Source organism: Lathamus discolor, chromosome 2, assembly GCF_037157495.1.
Source record: "Lathamus discolor isolate bLatDis1 chromosome 2, bLatDis1.hap1, whole genome shotgun sequence".
Classification (NCBI taxonomy): Eukaryota; Metazoa; Chordata; class Aves; order Psittaciformes; family Psittacidae; genus Lathamus; species Lathamus discolor.
In genome coordinates, this window is record NC_088885.1 from 130,808,514 (window position 1) to 130,830,652 (window position 22,139).

General features: G+C 42.9%; 1 protein-coding gene across 3 annotated transcripts in view; it reads right to left on the minus strand.

The window, feature by feature from the left end:
• Positions 1-22,139, minus strand: part of ZNF704 (zinc finger protein 704) — an 85,935-nt gene that overhangs the window by 9,100 nt on the left and 54,696 nt on the right. For all 3 annotated transcript variants that reach the window (XM_065668488.1, XM_065668487.1, XM_065668486.1), the window contains exons 3-6: positions 15,136-15,239; positions 8,870-9,102; positions 5,326-5,426; positions 3,046-3,307 (exon numbers count right to left, since the gene is read on the minus strand). In XM_065668488.1, coding sequence (XP_065524560.1) covers positions 3,046-3,307; positions 5,326-5,426; positions 8,870-9,102; positions 15,136-15,239 — 700 coding nt within the window. The remainder of the gene's footprint in view (positions 1-3,045; positions 3,308-5,325; positions 5,427-8,869; positions 9,103-15,135; positions 15,240-22,139) is intronic.

The following is a 22,139-nucleotide window of genomic DNA, read 5'->3' on the forward strand; positions in this document are numbered from 1 at the left end:
CATGCTCCTCCTCTTCCCTCTCATGTTTAACCTCCCACTTTCTTCCCAGACAGCAATCCCATCCTGTCCTCCCGCTTCTGTTCTGGAACTGTCAGTCCCAGGGCTGGAGAGGTCCTCTGTGTCCTCCCTGACCTCATCTCCACTCTGATCACCTTTCTTCTACTTCTTGCAATCAGCCTTCAGCTTGATTGAGCAGCGCTCTACTCAGGATCTCAGCTGAAGTTATCTAAGGGGTCTTGTACAACAACATTAAAATTCCCTGTCTCTCTCACGTATTTCCACCCCAAGAAAGCTGACAACTTTAACTTTTTTTTGCCCTGCCACAGCTCTATTGCTGTTGGCTCATGGTCATTCTGTACTTGATTAATGAACATCAGTTTCCTCCTCAATAATTTTCTAACTACCACAGTTTATAGCAGAAAAATCTCATTATCCTAGAATCACAGAACAGCTTAGGTTGGAAGGGACCTTAAAAATCATCTAGTTCCAACCGTCCCACCATGGGCAGTGACACCTTCCACCAGAGCAGGCTGCTCAAAGCTTCATCCAACTTGGCCAACAACTTTCAGAGATGGGGCAGCCACAACTCCAGTGCCCCACTGCCCTCACAGTAAAGAATTCCTTCCTTATATCTGATCTAGACCTACACTCTTCCAGTTTAAAGCCATTCCCCCTTGTCCTATCACTACACACCCTTGTAAAAAGTCCCCCTCCAGATTTTTTGTAGACCCCATTCAGGTACTGGATGGCAGCTATAAGGTCTCTCCAGAGCCTTTTCTTCTCCAGGCTGAACAAACACAACTCTCAGCCAGTGCCCATAGCAGAGGTGCTCCAGCTCTCTGATCGTCTTTATGGCCTCGTCTGGACCCTCTTCGACAGGTCTACATCCTTCTTATATTGGGGACCCCAGAGCTGAAAGCGGTACTTCAGGTGGGGTTTCATGTTCTGACACTAAATTGCATCAAAACCCTATTGTTAAGATCAGTCATGTAAGCATAATATATATGTATTTGTACTGTTGATGTCTCCCAAGTTTATTACAGTATTTGTGTAGTACCCAAATGATTTAATGAAAATTAGATCAGGCGCCAAAACAGCTTTTTATTCAGTTCCACTAATAACATTCAATAGCTCTTTCAAAACAACTCACTGCTGTTCTCCCTGACTCCCCAGCTCTCTCCCCTACACTACATTTAATCTCCACCCTAAAAAATACTGCTTAGATGTTGTAAGATAAAATGCTCTCCTCAAATCCACAGGGATTTGTTCTGTACTGCCTCTTTGTTGTTTACAAAGCTACCTTGTCCAAGGAAGATGTTAGACTGTTCTAGCATAATCTTTCTTTGGGGTTCCTTCATTGCAGTTCACCTCATTTGCTGTACTTTCCACAGTTTCTTCATTTATTCTAAATCCTTCCTCCTCCATAGAAGTGGGTCAGAGAAGAGAGTCAGGACGGGCCTGCTCGCTTTCCCTTTATACTTTTTCTTACTACAGATAGTACATTCTCATGTTGTGCAGGAAATAGCAATAAACAGATCTGGTTTGGATTCTTGTGACCCAGCTTTGGATTCTGCATTTTTTTCCCTTTTTCAACAGGAATACTGGGATTCCTGTTAACATTATTCGGCCTCCTTTATCTGAGTTCATTGAGCTGTGAATTTCATCTTTTCACTCCCAATGAAGTAATTGCCACTTTCATGCTCTCATTCCCATGAGATATGACCTTCACCACTACATTCCCATTCGATATTTTCAGGTTTGATACGGATAATACAAGAAGTAAAAAAAAGTTTTGAAATCCTGCATATGGCTCACCCCAGCAAGCAAACTGCAGGAAATACGGTGGTATGAAAGACGCTGCTATCACCTCCTCTTCTAGTCCATTCAGTTCTATTTCAACTACGATTTCCTTAGACAAGTGCTTTACTCAAAGGCTGCTTATAAAAAAGAATCGAGTGAGCCCCCAAGTTGCAGGGGAGACTGTCACCACTGCACATCCCAAATGAAGTAAGACTCTTCTCAGCAGCTTAGACTTACAGGGCTTAAGCTAGACTCCTAGCTGGCTTGATCAGTCCCCAGGTTGGTGTGCTAGCTGACGCAGCTCTCACCTGAGATGCCAAGCTTCTACCCATGCTTTCTGCCATGCAAGAGAGCCTGAAACAACCCTGTGAGTTCTGTGTGGTTCCCTCTCTATAGTGCCTTTTTTAGCGGGCCTGCTTCAGACACACAACAAAAAGGTTTCAACTGTACAATGCTGTATATAAAGAATTAGTCCTTCTGACAAATTTAACAGAGTCCAGTTCTCCAGTGCATACGCAGGTCACAGACCACACTACTTCAAAGCCTTTATTCGTCTTTTCTCATATGGTATCCAGACAAAAACATGTCAAGTTTTAGTGCACTTTTAAAATTAATGTTTTCTGTCTGAACTTGGAAGTTTTGGGAACAACAGGCTTTGAATCTGACTGGATACTGCAAAGCATTACCTCTAAGAGTAGGAGGATACCATACATGCCTTTTCATTGATCCTGCCCTGCCTCACATATGAAAACTGACATCTCACACTGTACAAATAAAGGAAACTAATTTCCTGGCATCCCTTGGGTACTTGCCAACAGTACAAGCAGAGCTGAAATGAAGACTCTGGGAGGGATTCAGCTGACTGAGAGTTTTTACAATGCAGGACACCACATCTGAGCACGTCACCTTGGGCTCTCCTTATGGTCAGTGAAGAATTAACTGAGGTGGGCAATGACATACACAGAGCAGCTCTTCTCAGCCTTAAGTATGCATCTGAGTGTGGCTGGATAAATAGCACCCCAATACCCACTGGCTATGGTGGGAGCACAAACAACTAGCTCAGAAGCAGACATCTAAATTTAAATAAGACAAACCTCTTGAACTGCCCTGAAAACCTTTCAACCTTTCAAATTTTTGACCTAAAACTAGACTTTGCTTTTTAAATTCCAAACACTGTGATCTGACATTTCTTTATGCATTAATGGCATTAGTGTAATCAGTTGAGTTCGCTCTCACCGGCGTTACCTGGTAAGCATGGTCCGTGTGTACGAGGTAGAGGTTGGTAGGAGCTGAGCGGCTCAGAGGTGTCATCAACTTAGTCTCTGTTTTGGCACAGGAAGTTTCGGGACGGATTGCATCTTGGGTGGGAAAGGCAGGAGGAGATGCTAAAGATGGAGAGACTGGGGAAAGACTGCTTAAGCCATCAGCTACTGAGTCCGTATTGAGCCTAATTTCTGTGTAGTAAAAATCCTCCTCTCCATCACTGTAGTCAGACTCTCCTACACGTCTGTACCAAGACAAAGAATGAAAGACTGATTAAATGACAGCAAGAACCCCAAGGTAAATTTTAAGATCTAGATACACGAGCAAATATATTCATACTGGCAATAAATTACTATTCCCAGTTTCAACACTACCTGCTTTATTAGCAATCTGACTGCAGGAAAGGGGAAAAGCATCTTGTCTGAAGGGAAAGAAGAATTAGATTTTTTTTCCCCTCTGTGTTCTTTATGACTAATTTTTTGACCTTGAAGTAGATGGTTAATTTCTATGCTTCAGCTTGAATATCAGCTTCTTATTCCTAACTACTGAAGTTAACAAGAATCTCAGTGTACTTTGACTTCAGAAAGACAAAGCAGTCACAGAAGGACAGGAAAAGATAAAAAACATGGACAAGTTATACTTCACTAATGTTATAGCAAATAGTATGTAATCTTATCATAGGTTAGTTAATTAAACCATATATAGATAGTCATGGATGTGGTTCACCATAATCTTCCTGGCATAACAGAAGAAGCTGCTAGCAGTCTCACCATGCAACTCCTTCAGACACAGGTAGAAAAGGGACATATATGGGTTTACTTGCCAGTGCAAGACTTTCTGGTCCTGCTTTCCAGAAGCAGAATTACTGAAGGAGGAAATGTAATATGTTTAATTGCCCCTGCATCCCTGGCACTATCTGCTGTGTATTTGAGTGCAAGTGCTAGAAGCAATGGCTCCCAGTAGGCTACGTGTCCATTTTGAAGTTCAAAACAAACCACTCTCTTAGCACATTAATAATCCACATGCTATACAGAGGTAACTCACAGCTCATATATCCGTATTTTCTCCTGAATCTTCCATATGGGAAATCTGAGAGCCCTAATCATCCTCCAGGCTGCATGTCCATATCAGGGCTGAACACTGGGCCTCTCCTTCTCCAGGCACACACCACAAAACCAGCGCCCAATCAGTTCAGCCTGCTTGCTCCGATACCTCTATCTGTGGTCCTCTCACCACCTTACCCAGCAGAACTTGTTGAGAGAGCATGTGTTCACCAGTTTGAAAGGCTCTACCAGAAGTACCATACATCAAACTGCAGCCACATTCAACTCCTCTTTCCAGCAAAGTTACAAACTCTGAATTCCAGAGAAGTTCTGTTGTTTACTTCTCCATCTTCTCTGCCCCCAAAAGGATCTCCCCATAATACAGAGGACAAAGCAACACCCATAACGCCACTTTGAGAGACATTTCGTGTTTCTGATTTCTTCACTCTTCAGATCACAACAGCAATTACTATGCCCTTTGCAAGACTCTCCTGAGCTCTGCACCAGACTACTTCCTCATGGTCACTTTAATTTTTAAGCACTGGGTAACAGACTACACAACAGAGATGCATTTCCACATACCTAGCAGCTGAAAACCATGAGTCCCCACTGTAAATATAGATGAGATAGCTAGGTCACTCAGCAAACTGCACTGGAGATTTCAGTTGCAAACTAAAGCTCTGAAACAAGCTTGTGTCATACAAGATTCATCTGCTTTTGCTTCTAGTACAAGTAACACACACACAGAATTGCAATTCAGTTTCTTTTCCTTGTGTTTCTTAGGTGGCTTGTTTGGAGGTTTTTTTGTTATTAATTTGACTCAGAACTAACACAAGCACCTGATCTTATGTGAAACAAGACTGGAAAGTATTAGTGCAAGACCCTGAAACTTGCTGTCTTTCACACCACATCAGCCTGGACATGACGTGCAGAGAGCTGCACTTGATGCGCAGTAAATGCCACTGAGTGTGGCCATTCTTAGGGCAGTGCACTGACTTAGAGCTGTATGTGATCTTCTAGCAAAGGTCACAAAAGTTCAGGAAAGAAAGTGCCTCGCTGTAGAGTAAGTTCTTGTTCACCTTGACGCACTACTCCACAATTTCCTCAGGAACCTAGGGATCTGAGACAGAATAGCCAAGGGCAATCTAGATCATCTCCCCAGCCAAGTGTGACTGCTCCCCTTCTATACCAGATCTTTCTGAAGAGACTGCTTTCTTACCCAAGGTGAATGGTCCGTATGTGTTTCTGAATCCCTGCAGCTGTGCTCAGTACCTTCCCACAGTTCTTCCACAGGCATTTGAACATCACCTTCATGGAGTTCTGAAAATTATGAGTAAAGCAACGTTAGTTGTATGGAAGATAGAACAAACCCCAAAGCACCCCAAACAGATACACAGTTACAAAACACTGTGAAGGTTCAGAGTCCCTAATTCCAAATCCGTAATGATGTAAGAGTCTCTGTCAATAGGCTCATCCTACTGAACTCAGCAGAATCCCAGTGAAAAGCTGCAGGAGCAGCTTGTGAGAAAACTTCCCCTCTCTCTACGCTTTGGCACAGCGTTTTCATTTGCAAGTTCCAGTTTCTGTCTACCCACTAAAGGAGGAAGATGATATAAAAACTTCCAACACTTCTTTGGAGCCTTTCAAAGAACAGCTGATGAGGACTTCTCACTTCATGCAAAGTATCTTCTTAAATTAAGATCTTCCTACAGCAAACTCTTATGAATATTTCTGCTTGTGAATTTTGCAACACATAAAAAATACTGTGCCAGGAAACTGTAGCTTCTGCTGTGACAATATTCACCCATGAGTTGGCAAAACCTGCTCTGATTTCATTCAGAAGCTGCTGACCCTTACTTGGACAAGAGAACCAGAAGCCATCTGGCAGTGTTCAACACTTTAAACAGAATACATGTCTAATGTAATTTTAATATTCTCCTTATATTAGGTAATATGACTTCATTGGCCTAAACCAAGTTATCACTGATGTACAGCACAGCCAACAAGGCTGTAAGCAGCCCCATCTTCAATATTTTGAAGACTCTAGAGAAAACCAGTCTTAATTTAAAGCCCGGTATGTGGTAACAAACAACAAAGATGTTGCAGAACTGTACAGATTTTTTTCAAAGCTACTTCTACCACAAAATCAAACTTTATGAATTTTAAGAAAATACATAATAATTTTTACTTCTCAAAAATAATTTTCTCTATTATTACAGAACACATTATTAAAGAAAAAAGAGGAAGAGCTTAAAAATATTGCATTACTGTCTTATAATTTTAGTTACATGTAAGATTAAATGAACATTTTCATATAATGCTCAATTGAGAAAAACAAGGAGGGAACAAGCACATCCTGAAGAGTTAAATACATGGCTTCACTGTGTCTTGAACAAAAGTTTTTCAGTTTGGACACACTGGACCACTGGAACTGCATGGTAGCTTCAGCATTTGCTAGGAAGATGATGGTAAGAAAACAATTTCAACAAACCTCAGCTGGTGGACTTTTAAAAATCTAAGCTGACTGTAGCAGCATGTTCTCATTGTTCCTTGGCAGCCTAACATCTCTTTGGAAGTACGGATGCTAAGGGCTTTAAGATTTGAGGCACCTGATCATAGTGTTTGTATGAAAACCTTCTACTCTGGAATAAGTTGCAAATAAATCCCCTCTGTAATTTTTTAAATCTAACAATACAAGTGCTATTCAAGTAGATAAAGAACTCTTTTTTTCCCCTAAATATAATCCATGTAGCAATCCTCATAAATACATTTCTTACTTTTACAATATAATACTAAATACTATCATAATCTCAAAACCTTACAACCACTAGCCACAGTGACAAGATGAAGACTATGCTTATCATTTACATCTTGGGAATTCCCATATCACTTTGTGAACACCATGTGCATCTTTATGAAGATAGAATGGCTTAACATCCATCTCCAGTTTGAAGGCAAAACCTGTCTCCTAGCTGCACTGTGTTTCTGGTTTTACTGTCAGTGCTACGAGTCTGCAAAACCCCATGGATTTTAATGTAACCAAATGAAATCTCACTTGGTAGAAATACAGAACATAAACCACGCTTCCATTTCTGACTAGTCCAAAAATTGCCTAATCCAGCTTAAGGTTTTATTTAAGAAAACAATGGAACACATGTTTTGGTGAGGAACAACTACATTAGTGGAAACTTCTAAGCAAACAAATTTCTTCACGGGAAGCGGTTGCTAACATGACATTTTCCAAACATGAAATGGAAGAAACTTTAATGAGGAAAAGTGAGGTTATCAATTGCTCTATTTCCAGGTTTATTCCCAATGATTTTTGCAGCCCTAAAGAAGAAATAACCTGAACATTTTTATTTCAGCTTCTAAAGGTTCAAAGCTATACTCAGATAAAGTACCATGCTGGGGCCAGCATAAAAAAAACTGCAGGAAACACAGTTCATTTATAAAACAAAGTTTGGCAGGTAATGTCATTATTTATCTAATTCAAACATTTGCCATACAGAGCAAAATCCCTGCCAACCAGAACAGATAGTGTAATAGATCTGTGGTGGGTACATAAATAGAAATATTATAAGACAACTTAGAAAACAATGAAGATGGCAGCTGCAAACCCATCTGTCTCATCACAGATGAGCAGTAAGTGATACTAGCAAGCTGAACTTTAACTGAGAAGTAAGAGGCAAACCGGCACACTTCTGCATTCCTACTCCTCCTGTCTCACACACCCCAGAATCATCTCTTTAGTTTAACAGTCAGTGCTAACTTCTTATTCATTATAACAAAATGTCCTCCAAAATAGTAGTTTTTTTTCCTCTTTAGCAAGAAACACAAACATTTCCCACCCCTCTCCCACAGACAAGGGCAGAACACTGTGGAGCAGCAAACAAGCAACTTCTGGAGCAGAAGGATAAATCTGAACAGGTTTAAACAATCACTAAAACTTCTTCCTGCTGGTGATGAAGCAATTAACTGTCTCGGGCTGAGCCAGAAACAGTCACTAAGGAGAATAAATTCTCTGCTTTATCTCCCTACAAAAAGCCCTCTTTCATCTTGCTATGTAAAATCTGTCCTGTTGTGTTGGGAGGGAAGGAAACTTGGACTAGTGCCATCTCTTTGTTTTCTTTTTCTTTGAGAGGAGCTTGCTTGCTAGCAGAACAGTTCTTTTTGGGGGTTAGTTTTGGACATTTTTTATGCTGTGGTTTATTTAGTCTGCTTTTGCACTCCTACCAAGGATAAACTTGACCAGTATCAAAAGCCATCAGGTTTGACCTCTCTCCTTTTTTCACTCCGTATGTTTGTGCAGAGAAAGCTTCACAGTATTAAGGTACCTGACATGCTACCAGACAAACAGCACTTCCAGGGAACAAGAAATATTAAGGCCATATCCCATTTTTGTGATAACATTAACATGTAAAGGCTGCCTGTTGCATCCTGCATACAAAGGATTTGCCAAAACAGGACAGAAATGCCTTGGACACCAGAGGCAACACCTTCTGGAAATCTAGTGTTTTCTGAGCAGGAGGATCTGTACAACCTCACCATCTGCCAGCAAGTATGCAGTACTGATGGCACCATGTGTGTGCAGAAGGTGACAAGGCTGAACAAGATGGAGTGACTAAACCAAGTATCTACACTAACTGGATGCCATGAAGGACACAAATACAGAGCTGTTAGGGTGACTGGTTCCTTTCTCACAGCAAAATAAGTCTACCAACATCCTGTCTGCCCATGGGTATGGAATTTAATATAAGGCTAACCTTTCTCTTCCTAGGAATGGGTTCATCAAAGAGAAGGTTGCTTGTTTCGGCTTCGTCAATACCATCATCTGTCTGGGAAGGTGTCCGAAAAGCTTTGAAGCTATCAGCTGACAGAGGTGGAGATGGGGTGGATGGGTTGGACTGGTCACTGGGAGCATTCCAGCTCCAGTATCCACTGCTGCTGGTACTAGAAGGCACAAATCCTCCTTCCTTCCAAGATCCATTTAGGGATTCTGTCAAGGACAACAACAGCCATCATTACAACAGTATGTGTTAGGGCTAAGGAACTCTTAACTTACGCTTGGATGCCATATTGGTAATTAACTGTATGTTCAATAAAGAAAAGCAAAAGTGCTGGAAGTAGAGAGGAGAACCACATCTGTCCTACTGCATATAAATTATATATTCCACACTTGATCTTTCATAAAAAAATGAAACAACAAAACTAAAACCAAGCAACATTTTCCCAAAAAGAAATGCTGGGTTTGGAAAAATAACCTGTTCTGGAGCATAAACTGCACAAAGCGGTCAGATACTGCATGCACCACCAAGGGAAAACATTCAAATACATCCTCAACTTTCAACAGGAACACAGGACTCTGCTGGGGCATCAGAACAAGCTCTAAGCCACTGCATGGCCAACAGGAGATCCCCTGGGAAAGGGACAGACACTCTGAGCCCCAGGGCACTAAGTACATCTGCAAAAACATGATACAACACCCCAGCAGACACTAAAGAAAACCATAATTAACACTCTGTTAGCTCATAATCCCCCATTGCACACACCTCTGCATAACCTGAATGCCTAAATGACGTGGAAAGTATCCTTGCATGGATATCCCTTTGTCTTCATACAGGTGTATCATTAAGCATCTGGTTTCAGAAGTAGGAGGCACAGATGCTGGATCACCTCCACACCTACGTGCTGGAGGAAGCCCCTCCTCCATGCAGCAGTTCCCCTGACATAGGTGGTAAGCAGACACTCCAACTAACATGCTACTCTACAACATGGCCAGTGACAGTAACATTTGCATGTCACTCTTCCCAGTCCCTAAAGGGGTTTTGCCAGGAGAGGAGTATGTAGACCATCAGCTCAGCAAAGGCATGGCTTGAGTGTGTCCAGAGGTGCAACCACGGGTGGCTCTGCCTGAAGCTTCAGGTTCCTGCAGGGCTCAGGCACATGTGCAAGGGTGGTTTAGGTGCAGCTTCTCCCTAACTCAGGCACTGGAAACTTTTCCCAATGACACCATATTGTGCAATACCCAACTTTGGAGTTGGCAAGCAAATAACATCTTATCTCTTTGTGAAACATTATTTAAGTGTGAGACAGAAGTCTTTTCAAGCCAGCACCTGCCTTGAAGAGTTCTGCAGAAGTCACTCCATTCCTTCTCAGTTTCTTACAGACAAATTTAACTCATGACATCAGCAAGAAAATAATTTCTACCACCTGCTACCAAAAGCTTAACCCAAAACCAAGGATTTTTTTTTTCCCTTTCTCCTAATTCAGTTGATTTTGGATTAAATCCTTAATCATTAACATCAGCTGCTCACAAAACAGAACACAGTGCTCCATCATCTAAACACATGCATAAAAATGGCCCCATACTTACACAGAGCATAAATACAATTTCCTCCTGCCCTCTCAAATTCTACTTTGGAAAAGGACATAAATATTTCTGGTACCTACTGAGTTAACACATGAAAATGTCATGCTTTGTTTCATGATTACAGCCTTCATGTGACTGTAATGGAGGTGGGTTTTGTTAAGTATTTGTACTTGAGTCTTGTGCCAAAGCCAAGTAGTACATCTGGTATCAACTTGTGACCTTAGCCTAGCTTAAAATGTCCATTTCTTCAGAAAAGCAAAGGAAACAGCACTCCTTTAACTACTACTTTCTGACACATTTACAGTGATATTTCATATTCTCAGGGTTTACAGCTTCTCCTCACCTTGGTGAGAAAGAGATGTAAATCAAGAATATGCTTAGAGTAGTACAGAAAAGACTGAATAAGGCTGACAACAGGAAAAAACGAACACTGCTTCTCACTAATACTAAAATCTGTCAATGTAAATAAATTTAAAATATAAACAAATGTAACTTACTCTTATCTGGGGGCTCTTTTCACTTTGCTGGAGTTGCGTGAAAGAGAACCAGACCAAATATTACTCAGCTGCAGGGAAATGAGGGCCAAACTCTGATACAGTTTACATGGGTGATCATCCCCAGTAATTCCAGCACAGATCAGACTTTAATACTATATGCTAATGTTATCTCTTTATACTTTTAGGCAAAATTCCATTTGTTCAAACAAATATTCCTTTGATTTCACTGCTACTTACTGCCCCTTTTTAGAAAAGGACACAGACAGAATTAATCATTAGTGCATTTGTAGCTCGTATTACTAAGATCAGAACCTAGCCTTGCAACACCATGAGTAAAGATTATCAAATCTTTACACTTTGAGTCTTTCATTAAGTCTTCACTCAGGATATTCAGGGAGAAGGTGCCCAGAAACAGCTTCAAAATCTTGCCTGTGACTACTGAAAACACATGTATTACTTTCTCAGGCTAATCTCCCCACATACAGAGAAACAGACAAGCTATGTGAAGACATATCAAAGAGCACTCAGACTACATGAAGAAATATCAAAGGCAGTTAACAGCTACCATTTACCTATTAGCAATTCAAAAGGACTTGTTTGGAACATCTTTCCAACTGACAGCTGCTAGCTAATGTGCACTGCTGCTCCTGACAAGGGGTGCCTGCTCAAACAGTCTACAGTGGCAGATACTGCCTTGCCCACAGCAGAGCAGCTCCCTCTGAACAAAGATGCAAGATGGGACATACGTGTGCCTCTGCCACTCCAAATCCCTGCCTGGCACATCAGCACAGATCCACCTTTATCTGTGGTTCTGGCTGTGGGTGGAGCAGTTGGAGAACAGGTTTGTTTCACCAATCCACTGGCCTTCCCTCTGGGCTGGCAACCTCCAGCCCTGAGGCAGGATGGTCACTGGGGATGTAACTGCTAGAAGCTTCCCAGGGCTCCTCTGAGCAGTGGCACTCCTTAAATACTTCTTGTTTTCAGCACTGGAAAGCACACAAACAGGAGCCATGGGCGTTCATGGCTATAATTCAAGCTAAACGTTTTGTGGAAAGAAATGCAAAAACCACACAATTTGTTCAATAATCTTTAAAACTGGGACATTTGATATGACTACCTGTTAAGAACACTACTCACTGGATTGCCCCTGCTTCCATGAAGAACTGTAAAGACTACTTCCCTATTAGTCTGTATCTCTAAGTATTCCTTAAAGTCCTCTGATTATTTACAGTTGGAGGGCATATACTGTCTATTTAAGAGTTACATGTAAGAAAAGCAAGAGTCACACAATGCTCAGACATCCTAACAAGGGTGTCCTAATTTAAACTATTCCTTAAAATATAACACTTCTAAACATTTTTTGTAACTCCAGCCAGGCTTGCACAGACTCATTATATTTGATTACCAATCACATTATTACCACTGACTTTTTAGATTTATTTTTATTTGTGTGTCTTCTGCTATACCATGAGTAGTCTTTTAAGAAATTATGGATGTGATCCATAATTGACCTCGTGCTCACCAACAGGGAAGGGCTGGTTGAAAATGTGACGCTCCAGGGCAGCCTTGGATGCAGCGATCATGAGATGGTCGAATTTGAGATCCCCAGGACAGTGAGAAGAGTGTGCAGCAAGCTCACTGCCCTGGACTTCAAGAGAGCAGACTTTGGCCTCTTCAGGAGCCTGCTTAGTAAGGTTCCATGGGATATAGCCCGGGAGGGCAGGGGGGCCCAAGACTTTTGGTTGATATTCAAGGATCACCTGCTACAAGCTCAGGAGTGTTAAATCCCAACTAGAAGGAAGTGCAGCAGGAGGGCCAGGAGACCTCCTTGGATGGATAAGGAGCTGCTGAGGAAAATTCAAAGGAAAAGAGGCTTATAAAAGGTGGAAGCAAGGACAAGTGGCCTGAGTAGAGTACAGGGATGTTGTCCGGGAAGCTAGGGACCAAGTTAGGAAAGCTAAGGCCCAGTAGGAATTAAATTTGGCTAGGGATGTGAAAGATAACAGGAAGGGATTCGATAGGTACATTGTGAATAAAAGACAGACTAGAGACAACGTAGGCCCACTCCAGAAGCTATCAGGAAAACTGGCTACCCTGGATTTGGAGAAAGCTGAGGTTCTGAATGACTTCTTTGCCTCAGTCTTCACTGGCTTTGAACACACCACCTAAGTCTTGGAATGCAGACACAGGGACTGTGAGAAGGAAGACCCCAGGCCCACTGTAGGAGAGGATCTGGTTCAAGACCATCTTAAGAACATGAATGTGAACAAGTCCATGAGACCTGATGAAATCCATCTGCGGGTCCTGAAGGAGCTGGCGAATGAAGCTGCTAAGCCACTGGCCATCATATTTGAAAAATCATGGCAGTCAGGTGAAGCTCCTGACAACTGGAAAAGGGAAATATAACCCCCATTTTCAAGAAGGGGAAAATGGATGATCCAGGGAACTACAGACCAGTCAGTCTCACTTCTGTGTCTGGCAAAATCTTGGAGCAGATTCTCCTGGAAGGCATGCTGAGGCACATGAAAAACAAGAAGGTGCTTGGTGACAGCCAGCATGGCTTCACTAAGGGGAAATCCTGCCTGACCACTTTGGTGGCCTTCTATGATGGGGCTATGGAACCGATGGACAGGGGTAGAGCAGTTGATTTCATCTACCTGGACTTGTGCAAAGCGTTTGACATTGTCCCACACAACATCCTTGTCACTAAATTGGAGAGACATCAATTTGATGGATGGACCACTCGGTGGATAAAGAGCTGTCTGGATGGCCACACACAAAGAGTTGTGGTCAATGGCTCAATGTCTGGCTGGAGACCAGTAAAGAGTGGTGTCCCTCAGGGATCGGTGTTGGGACCGGTCTTGTTCAGCATCTTTGTCGCTAACATGGACAGTGGGATTGAGTGCGCCCTCAGGAAGTTTGCCGATGACACCAAGCTGTGTGGTCCGGTTGATACGCTGGAGGGAAGGGATGCCATCCAGAGGGACCTTGACACGCCTGTGAGGTGGGCTGATGCCAGCCTTATGAAGTTCAACCACGACAAGTGCATGGTCCTACACCTGGGTCGGAGCAATCCCAGGCACAGCTACAGATTGGGCAGAGAAGAGATTCAGAGCGGCCCTGCGGAGAAGAATTTGGGGCTCTTGGTTGATGAGAAAATGAACATGAGCTGGCAGTGTGCACTTGCAGCCCAGAAAGCCAACCGTATCCTGGGCTGCATCAAAAGGAGCGTGACCAACAGGTTGAAGGAGGTGATCCTGCCCCTCTACTCTGCTCTCATGAGACCTCACCTGGAGTATTGTGTGCAGTTCTGGTGTCCTCAACATAAAAAGGACATGGAACTGCTGGAACAAGTCCAGAGGAGGGCCACGAGGATGATCAGGGGACTGGAGCACCTCCCGTATGAAGATAGGCTGAGGAAGTTGGGGCTGTTCAGCCTGGAGAAGAGAAGGCTGCGTGGAGACCTCATAGCAGCCTTCCAGTACCTGAAGGGGGCCTATAGGGATGCTGGGGAGGGACTCTTCATTAGGGACTGTAGTGACAGGACAAGGGGTAGCGGGTTAAAATTTAAACAGGGTAAGTTTAGACTGGATATAACGAAGAAACTCGTTATTGTGAGAGTCGTGAGGCACTGGAACAGGCTGCACAGAGAAGCTGTGGATGACCCATCCCTGGTAGTGTTCAAGGCCAGGCTGGATGGGGCCTTGATCAACCTGATCTAGTGGAAGGTGTCCCTGGCCATGGCAGGAGGTTGGAACTGGATGACCTTTAAGGTCCCTTCCAACCATTCTATGATTTTCTATGTGCAATTGAAAATAAACTGTTAGAAAAATTAGCACTTCAGATTGTTCAGGAGACCTTCTGCAGTACTCATCTCCCACTTACGAAATGGGGCATCTCCCATTTTATAAACTGGAGCTGCTCTACAGTTACAGAAAAGGCTTCTTCTTATTTCTGCTAATGCTTCACCAAAGACCTTGACTAGGTTGGAGCACGGCTCAGTATGGCTCAGTATGGACCCCAGCATGCACGGGGATTGCCAGAAGACAGCCACTCACCCTCTGTCCTCCACCACGGCTAAAGCTGCTGGGAACAAGCCGCCACATACAGAGCCCTGGCACCCTCCCTGCAGCCCCTGCTCTGCCCAGCTCTGCAGGCTTACCGTTGGGTCGGACAGGAGGGCTGCGGACCAAGGGGCTGGTGGATAAACTGGTGAGTACCATGGCTGCTGTTACTTTATCCATGTCCAGTTCTTCAGATGATTTTCTGAAACACAGTGAATGGGGTGCAGGAAACACATTAGCAAATATTTAACTTTTCCTAAGTGGTGATTTTTGTTTTTTCTTTTTAATACCAGACCAAACCCTAAGCCAGAACAGTACAGTAGTGAAAGCAAGCCACCAAGCACAGTTCTCAAAGCTTTTGTCTTCTGGCAACCTGAGCATAGCAAGTGGCTGCTTTAAGGAAACCATCTCAAGGTCAATAGGAAAAGCAGTAGCTAAAGAGAATACATCTTCCTATAAGGTCAACTCTGTTCCCCCCCACCTCGCTTTTTTTTTTTTACTTCAGAATTCTAGCTTTTTACTTAGAGCTAAGTGTGTTCTTAAGGGTTGTTTTTTAATTACAGGATGAAGACATAAAGATGAAAAACCAGGTAAGATTAAAATTAACAACATACACTACACTGTGGTGAGGAAGAAGTATGAGCTGGAGCTAAGAGATGCAATTTTTTCTTTGTTGCTTCTGCTTAATACTAGTAACCTTCTCATACTCTCTGAAAGACTGATCCTAATTTTCCCTGGTCAGATTATAAACCAATTATTTAAAATAACTATCAAACTGGCAGAAAACCCATACAGGGGAATAAAAATAAATAAGATGTGGAGGATTGGCTTGTCGAAAAAGGTCAAAGGTCACGTTCCCATCAACGAGCTGAAACAAGACATCTGTGTAGAACATGGTGCAAACCTCTCACGCCAGATAATGAGGAAATGAAGGACACCGGCAAACAGCAACATACTATGACCAATCACAGCCAAGGCCACTAAGTGATAAGTGCATGAGAAGGAGGATGGTGGGGGGGTGCACGGTGTAGCTGCAAAAAGGTAGAAGCTACAAACCAATGATCTTGTAACATGTAAAAGCTATGAGCCCATGATCTCTGTATGCAAGGTATATAAGTATCCATCTGCTTAGCAATACACGAGACTTGCCGGTCATCATCTGATGAGCTCGTCTCCCGGCGATTCCCACAATAAGAGACAGAGAGAAGGGTTTTTTTGCAGGTGTAACGGGCACCTGAGCCATTTCCACCCGAGGTGGAAAGAGAGGGACCCATCGCTGCCTTAGCTTGGTCTTGTTGGGAACCAGCTCTAAGTCAGAGGAGAAGGCATAGGGAATGTACAATTTCTGAAGAGGGAACATACCAAAATGAAACTACCAAATCCACTAGTTTTAGCAAACTCTTGCTCTCCATCCTTGCGGGACACTGGAATCAAAGTAGGTAGCTTCTTACAAACATTTGCTTTCAGACATATGAATTATTATCCAAGACCATCTTTACTAGAGATCAAACTAAATTTTTTCTTACAAAAGGATGTCTCCCCCCCCCCCCCCATTCTGCATTGAGGGGTTTCTAAAATTTCTTCTGTGGCTTGCCAGGAGCTCTATTTAACCAATCAGGTTCTGTCTGTATAGCCCAATATGAGAAGTGTTCAGCTACCTGATGTCTTCTATCAGCTATTGATCGGTAAGTCACCAAGAGGATTAGGATGTGCTGGTTGTAGTCCCCTTTCCAGAATCCCATTTCACCCACCTGATGGAAGGCTCATTAACTGGAAACTTCAACAGTCAAAGCCTCTTGATATTTTAGCAAACAGACCTTGAATTTGTCCATGAAATGGTTCACAGCTGCTATCTAGCTGCTGCAAGGACCCACGCAGATACCATGCTGCACAACAGCTTAGCTCTCATGACTGTCTTCTGCAACACATCAGTGCCTGGAACTGAAACACTGATGATGGTTCCTGCTGCATTCTAATTATATCCATAAAAACCCTCCTTTCCTTCAGCCAAGTGTCTGGCAAAAAGCACAGCAGCCATATGGTCATCATCAAGTACTGGAAAGGCCTTGGATATCTGCTGTAATCAGCTAATACCTGAATGTGTCACCTATCAGGTCCTCTCGCCTGCAGAATATTTCTCTCAGAATGCTAAATTCCTCTGGGCTCAGACCTTTCCTCAGGGATGACATAGAGATGCTACATTTCTTGGAGATCAACACTGCCAGATCATTTTCTAATTACTTAATATCCCAGTATGAAAATCCACTCTGAGAAGGATTCAGCTGCTCTGTAGCACACTCCTGCAAGACTACACCAACTGTTCCTTCTCCCTTATCCAGCTGTGGATGACCCACTAATATATGCACTTCTGCAATGCATGGGGACAAAACGACCACAGGTTCCCTGATGTGCTGGAGAAGCTGATTCCTAGAATTTGCAATCATCTTTCCAACAAAGCTCTTATGTGTGTGTGGCAACAGGACTAACGCCCTCCTGGCCAGGGCTCTGCAGAGCTGCAAAATCACACTACAGCAGTTGTTGTAAGCATTTGCCAAGTTAGTGTCAAGATGTCAGAGTACAGACCTAGAGCTAATTCCAAAGTTCCTCCAAGGAGTCTATAATTTTAACTCCTTCTAGCTCTTCTGTCTTGATGGTTTTTTCCCCTCTACCATGACACAGACTGCTGCTCTGAAAAACTAAACTTTGCTCCAAATAATTTTGTCAATAATGCCCCATAACTGCCAGCACTGGCATCCGTGCCCAAAATGAAAGTCTTCACAGGCAGGCAAAAGACAGGAAGAGTCATGAAAATCCCTGCCATTTCTAGCCTTCTAGCCATGCTGAACCACGCTCTTGCAGTTAGTGGAATGCTTTTTTCTACTTGATCCAATTTAACAGATTTTTAATATGGAAAGCCCAAGTAAATAAAACTTTGGACTTTTTCTCTGCCCATTTCGAATCACAGTAATTTTTACTACTTGCTGCTCCTCAGCTGCATTCAGCAAATAATGAATGCTCTGCTCGTACTTCCCAGCCACAAGAATTTCAGCAGCTACAAGTGCTGGCTCATGAGAGTGCTCCCAAACACATTTTTACAGTTTGACTCATAAATATGGGATGTATGAAATATGTATGTTTACATACTTCATATATCACTCAGCCAGCACCGCTGCAGCAGCAGCAGCAGCAGCCTTCAAGACAGAGGCAAAGCATAAAACTGAAGACAGGAACCACTTAAGCCATCTGCATTTAGTCAGCATCACATGAACGTCGATGCCTTAAGACTGCTCCAGTCTTTTCCAGCTTTGCTGGAAAGCCGAACCTGTACACCTGTACACAGCTGTACTTGCACTCAGAGGGGAGAACAACACAGAAGTGTTCACAAACCGTGTAGATGGGCCCTTGGTGACATGGTTTAGTGGTGGACTTGCCAGTCCTGGGGTAACGGTTGGCCTTTAAGTTAAAGGCCTTTTCCAACCCACTTGATTCTGACTATTCACAAACCATTTGTTCCACCATTGCTAAGGTGACTTTCTGCAGACTGAAGTTATAATTCCTGATGTTGCTTATACTATTATTAGGTGTAATGAAATCTAAATCAGTTGTAAGATCATCTGCTACATCAGCTATGAAGATTATTCTCTCCTCTGTTCCATATCCTAGGCTCCAAATGCCATCTCCCAACTCCTGGACAGTATCTTTGTGTCAGCCCAGTCTGCATGTGAGACCAAGCATGTCTGGATCCTTTATTTCGAAGCCCTTGTAAATCCAAACCCAAGCCAACAGCTGAATTGTAATGAAATAGCTGAGGCATAAGCAGCCGAAGTTAGGGAACCCTAGGGACAGATCTTTTACCACCACTCCATGTCTCTCAACTTCATGTCTCCCTGCTTCCTCAGCACGGGGAATGGTTTTGCCTGATCCCTGCAACACCTTAACCTAGCTAGCCTGGCATTTGAAATTGTCATTTGCTTTAATAGCCAAGCCCTAATTAAACTTGGTTACTACTTCACTCTGCCCCAAACCTCTCCTTGGTTTGACTGATGAATTCACTGTTTTTTTTTTTTTTGATAACCATTTAAGAAACTAGCTCATCTTGCTCAATCAGAGCTCTCTGTGAAGAAAAGCTGGGTTTAAGCTCCAAAAGATGAGCAGAAGAGGATCCAAGATGACTCCAAGGCCATGCAACTCCAAACCAACACAACATCCGATCTCCCACTGTCCTGTTTCCTCAGCCAGCATACTCACTCTAGAATCTGTGTTTCCTTATGGGACTGAATCCATGGTTAAAGCTCTTGATGTGATTCCTCCCTCCTAGCAACCTCCTGGCGAGTGGATGTCTTCCTGTCCTCCCTTTGGGAAAGATGCACAGGTCCTCCTCTGGCCACTGTCACCTTCACACTCCCTTCTAAGTGTTATTCCCACCTGGACACACCCGTACCACACTTCTGGGTTCAGTTCTATCAGCCACACCATTGTCTATGGCTGTAACTTTTTTTTTTAACTGTTTCTCAAAAATCCTTAGAAATACGTAATTTTCTTTTCTAGTTTTGAAGTCTTTATGTTTTATTATTTGCCTGCCTTAGATCAGAAAGCCTGCAGGTCTTCCTAGTGAAGACTTAGGTCAGTACTTTACTGAAGCATATTTTAAGGCTTCTAGAGAATATTTTTAGAGCAGACACACTCATAGTGGTAGCAGGTGTTTTTGATAAAGCTGACCTTATTCAAAAGGACAATTAAGTCTATTTTAAGCAAATGAAAACCCAGACAAATTTATTTTCCCTGTTAGCAACTCAAAAGCTTTCAGTTAATCCCCTGACCAGAAGCCCCTAACTCCAGTGCAGCAATTCTCAAAGCACTGAGGTTCACCCTACAGAAAGTGCTCTCCTATGCTCCCGAGCTGCCCTAACACAGCGTGAGTGTGGACAAGGCAGAACAGAACTGCTCCAAGTGGTACTGAGGAAAGCATTACTGTTTATGCATCTAAAGAGAGAACTGAGCTACAGTGATACAATGCACTAATTAGAAGCTAGGGATTTCTGCCTTTGCTCATTGCGGCGAAACAGAAAATTAACATTTTCCGCACTTTGTGGTATTTGCAGACTAATTCACATACAGAATAACTGACCTCTCTTTGTTGGTCTCTGCTGTCCTTGTTATACACAAGCAATTTTTTTGGATACCGACAGTTGCTAGAAATTAATTGTGATCAAAATCCTTATTACACAAATACAGGGAATTTTCTTCTAAAAACCACATATACCCAAACTAAATAGGAACAAAACTTGAACTATAAAGGAAAAATGCATCAAAGGCCACCTCAAAGCTCTCCACCTCCTCCTGGCCAAGATGACAGATTTTGCAATTTGCTTATTCAAAGGACCTTTGGAAGTCTGGCTGGTGCATTAGAGCCCAAGGAGAGACCATAGAGTCATCAGTGACGCAGGTACTGACTTCAGATCTGGACCATTGTTTGAAGACAATAAAAAAATCTCTGCAAATTAGTCATATCAACTGAGATGATGGGAGACATTCACAGAGTGGTTCTCAGCATCCTGGAGCAGAAAATACTTTTAACAGAACTGAAGAGAAAGGGATGTGTAATGCAAGCGTGATTCTCAAACTCTATTATTTTAATTTGCATCAGTCCATGCATCACTTTTCACTGCTCCACAAAAAGAGGACTCTGTAAAAACAGGTATTTCTCCAGCCATTATCACTAAAAGCACTAAAACTTGATGGATAATAATAAATTCATTTTCACAACCATTTTATAGATTTAGAAAACCAAGAAAACGCAGTACTGAGGTTCTAAAGGCTGGCTGATATGCTCTCCCATACAGGGCTGTAGCCTGTCTCTCCCTCTGCCATCCCTGCCTCCTCCTCAAACCCCTGGCTTCCCAAGCCAGGCATGTCCCCAGAAGCACCCTTTCCCAGTGCCCCTCTCCTCCCTATCGGTTACAAACTAGTGATGTCCCTGGCTGCTCTGTAGGCTGCTACGACCACACCAGACCTCTCCTTCAGGGAGTGTTGGCAGAGCTGCACCAGCAACAAGCTGATTGCCAAATTACTGTGATTTCTGTGGTCTGGTGTAAACACAGCTCATGGCTCTGCTGCTGCTGTTCTCTCTGCAGCCCAGTGGCTGCAATAGCTGCTTTGCCCTCCAAGACTCCCCAGAAAAGTTTAAGGCAAAGCCTGCAAACCAGATGGAAAATGCCTTTTTCATAGCAGCCTTTTTATCACTGCTTCTTAAGCAACTCATCTGACTTCCTTAAAGACAACTGAAATTTCAAACCTGTCCAAATGGGAACAAGACTGAACTCCAGGTCTCGCCCTCTGATTTAAAACCAGAGGATACAGGATACAGTGTGTGTGTGATGAGCAGGGAGAGGATGGGTAATTAAAACACTGCTCTCATTACTGGCTAGTGATACGATCTATAGTTTTCAAATGCTCTGCATAAATAGGAACAGTTAAGCAGGCTAAATTCAACCCTGGGAGATGAGCTGCAGTGTACAGGAACAATTTATTCTATATATTGAAAATGTTGATTCAATGAATAATTTTTACTTTTCAAACAGCTGCGACATATCAGGAGAACTGATCTGGCAAAGAGCCCTCGAGGCAACCACAGGGGCTGAAGTAGGATATGACATAGAAATCATCTGCTTCAAAACACAGCAATCAAATAAATGGTAATCACTTGCTAGATTATGAGTGCAAGGCAAAAATTAAATTCAGAAAGGAATAACAGAACCTTGCAGAGAATGGTTATCCCTTACAGTCACCCACAAACCTTGAAGACTTTATGGGAATATATTCTCTTCCATCTCCTCTACTTTAAAGGCCACTTGCTGATGCAGTAAATAATTCAGTCTCTTCAAACCAGGTCCCAGTAGCACCCTGAAGCAACAGACATTCCAAACATTACCCAAAATATTACTGTTCATCCCCTTCCTGCCTGATGCTATTGTTCTAGCCTGTTCACAGGCATATCCCCTCTCATAAATGGGATTGCTTTGATGGGGTCCTGTCCGCAGGAGAAAATTTCACAGTTCCAGTGGGAACTGGTTTCCTCAGGGAAAAGGGCTAGACCACTTGC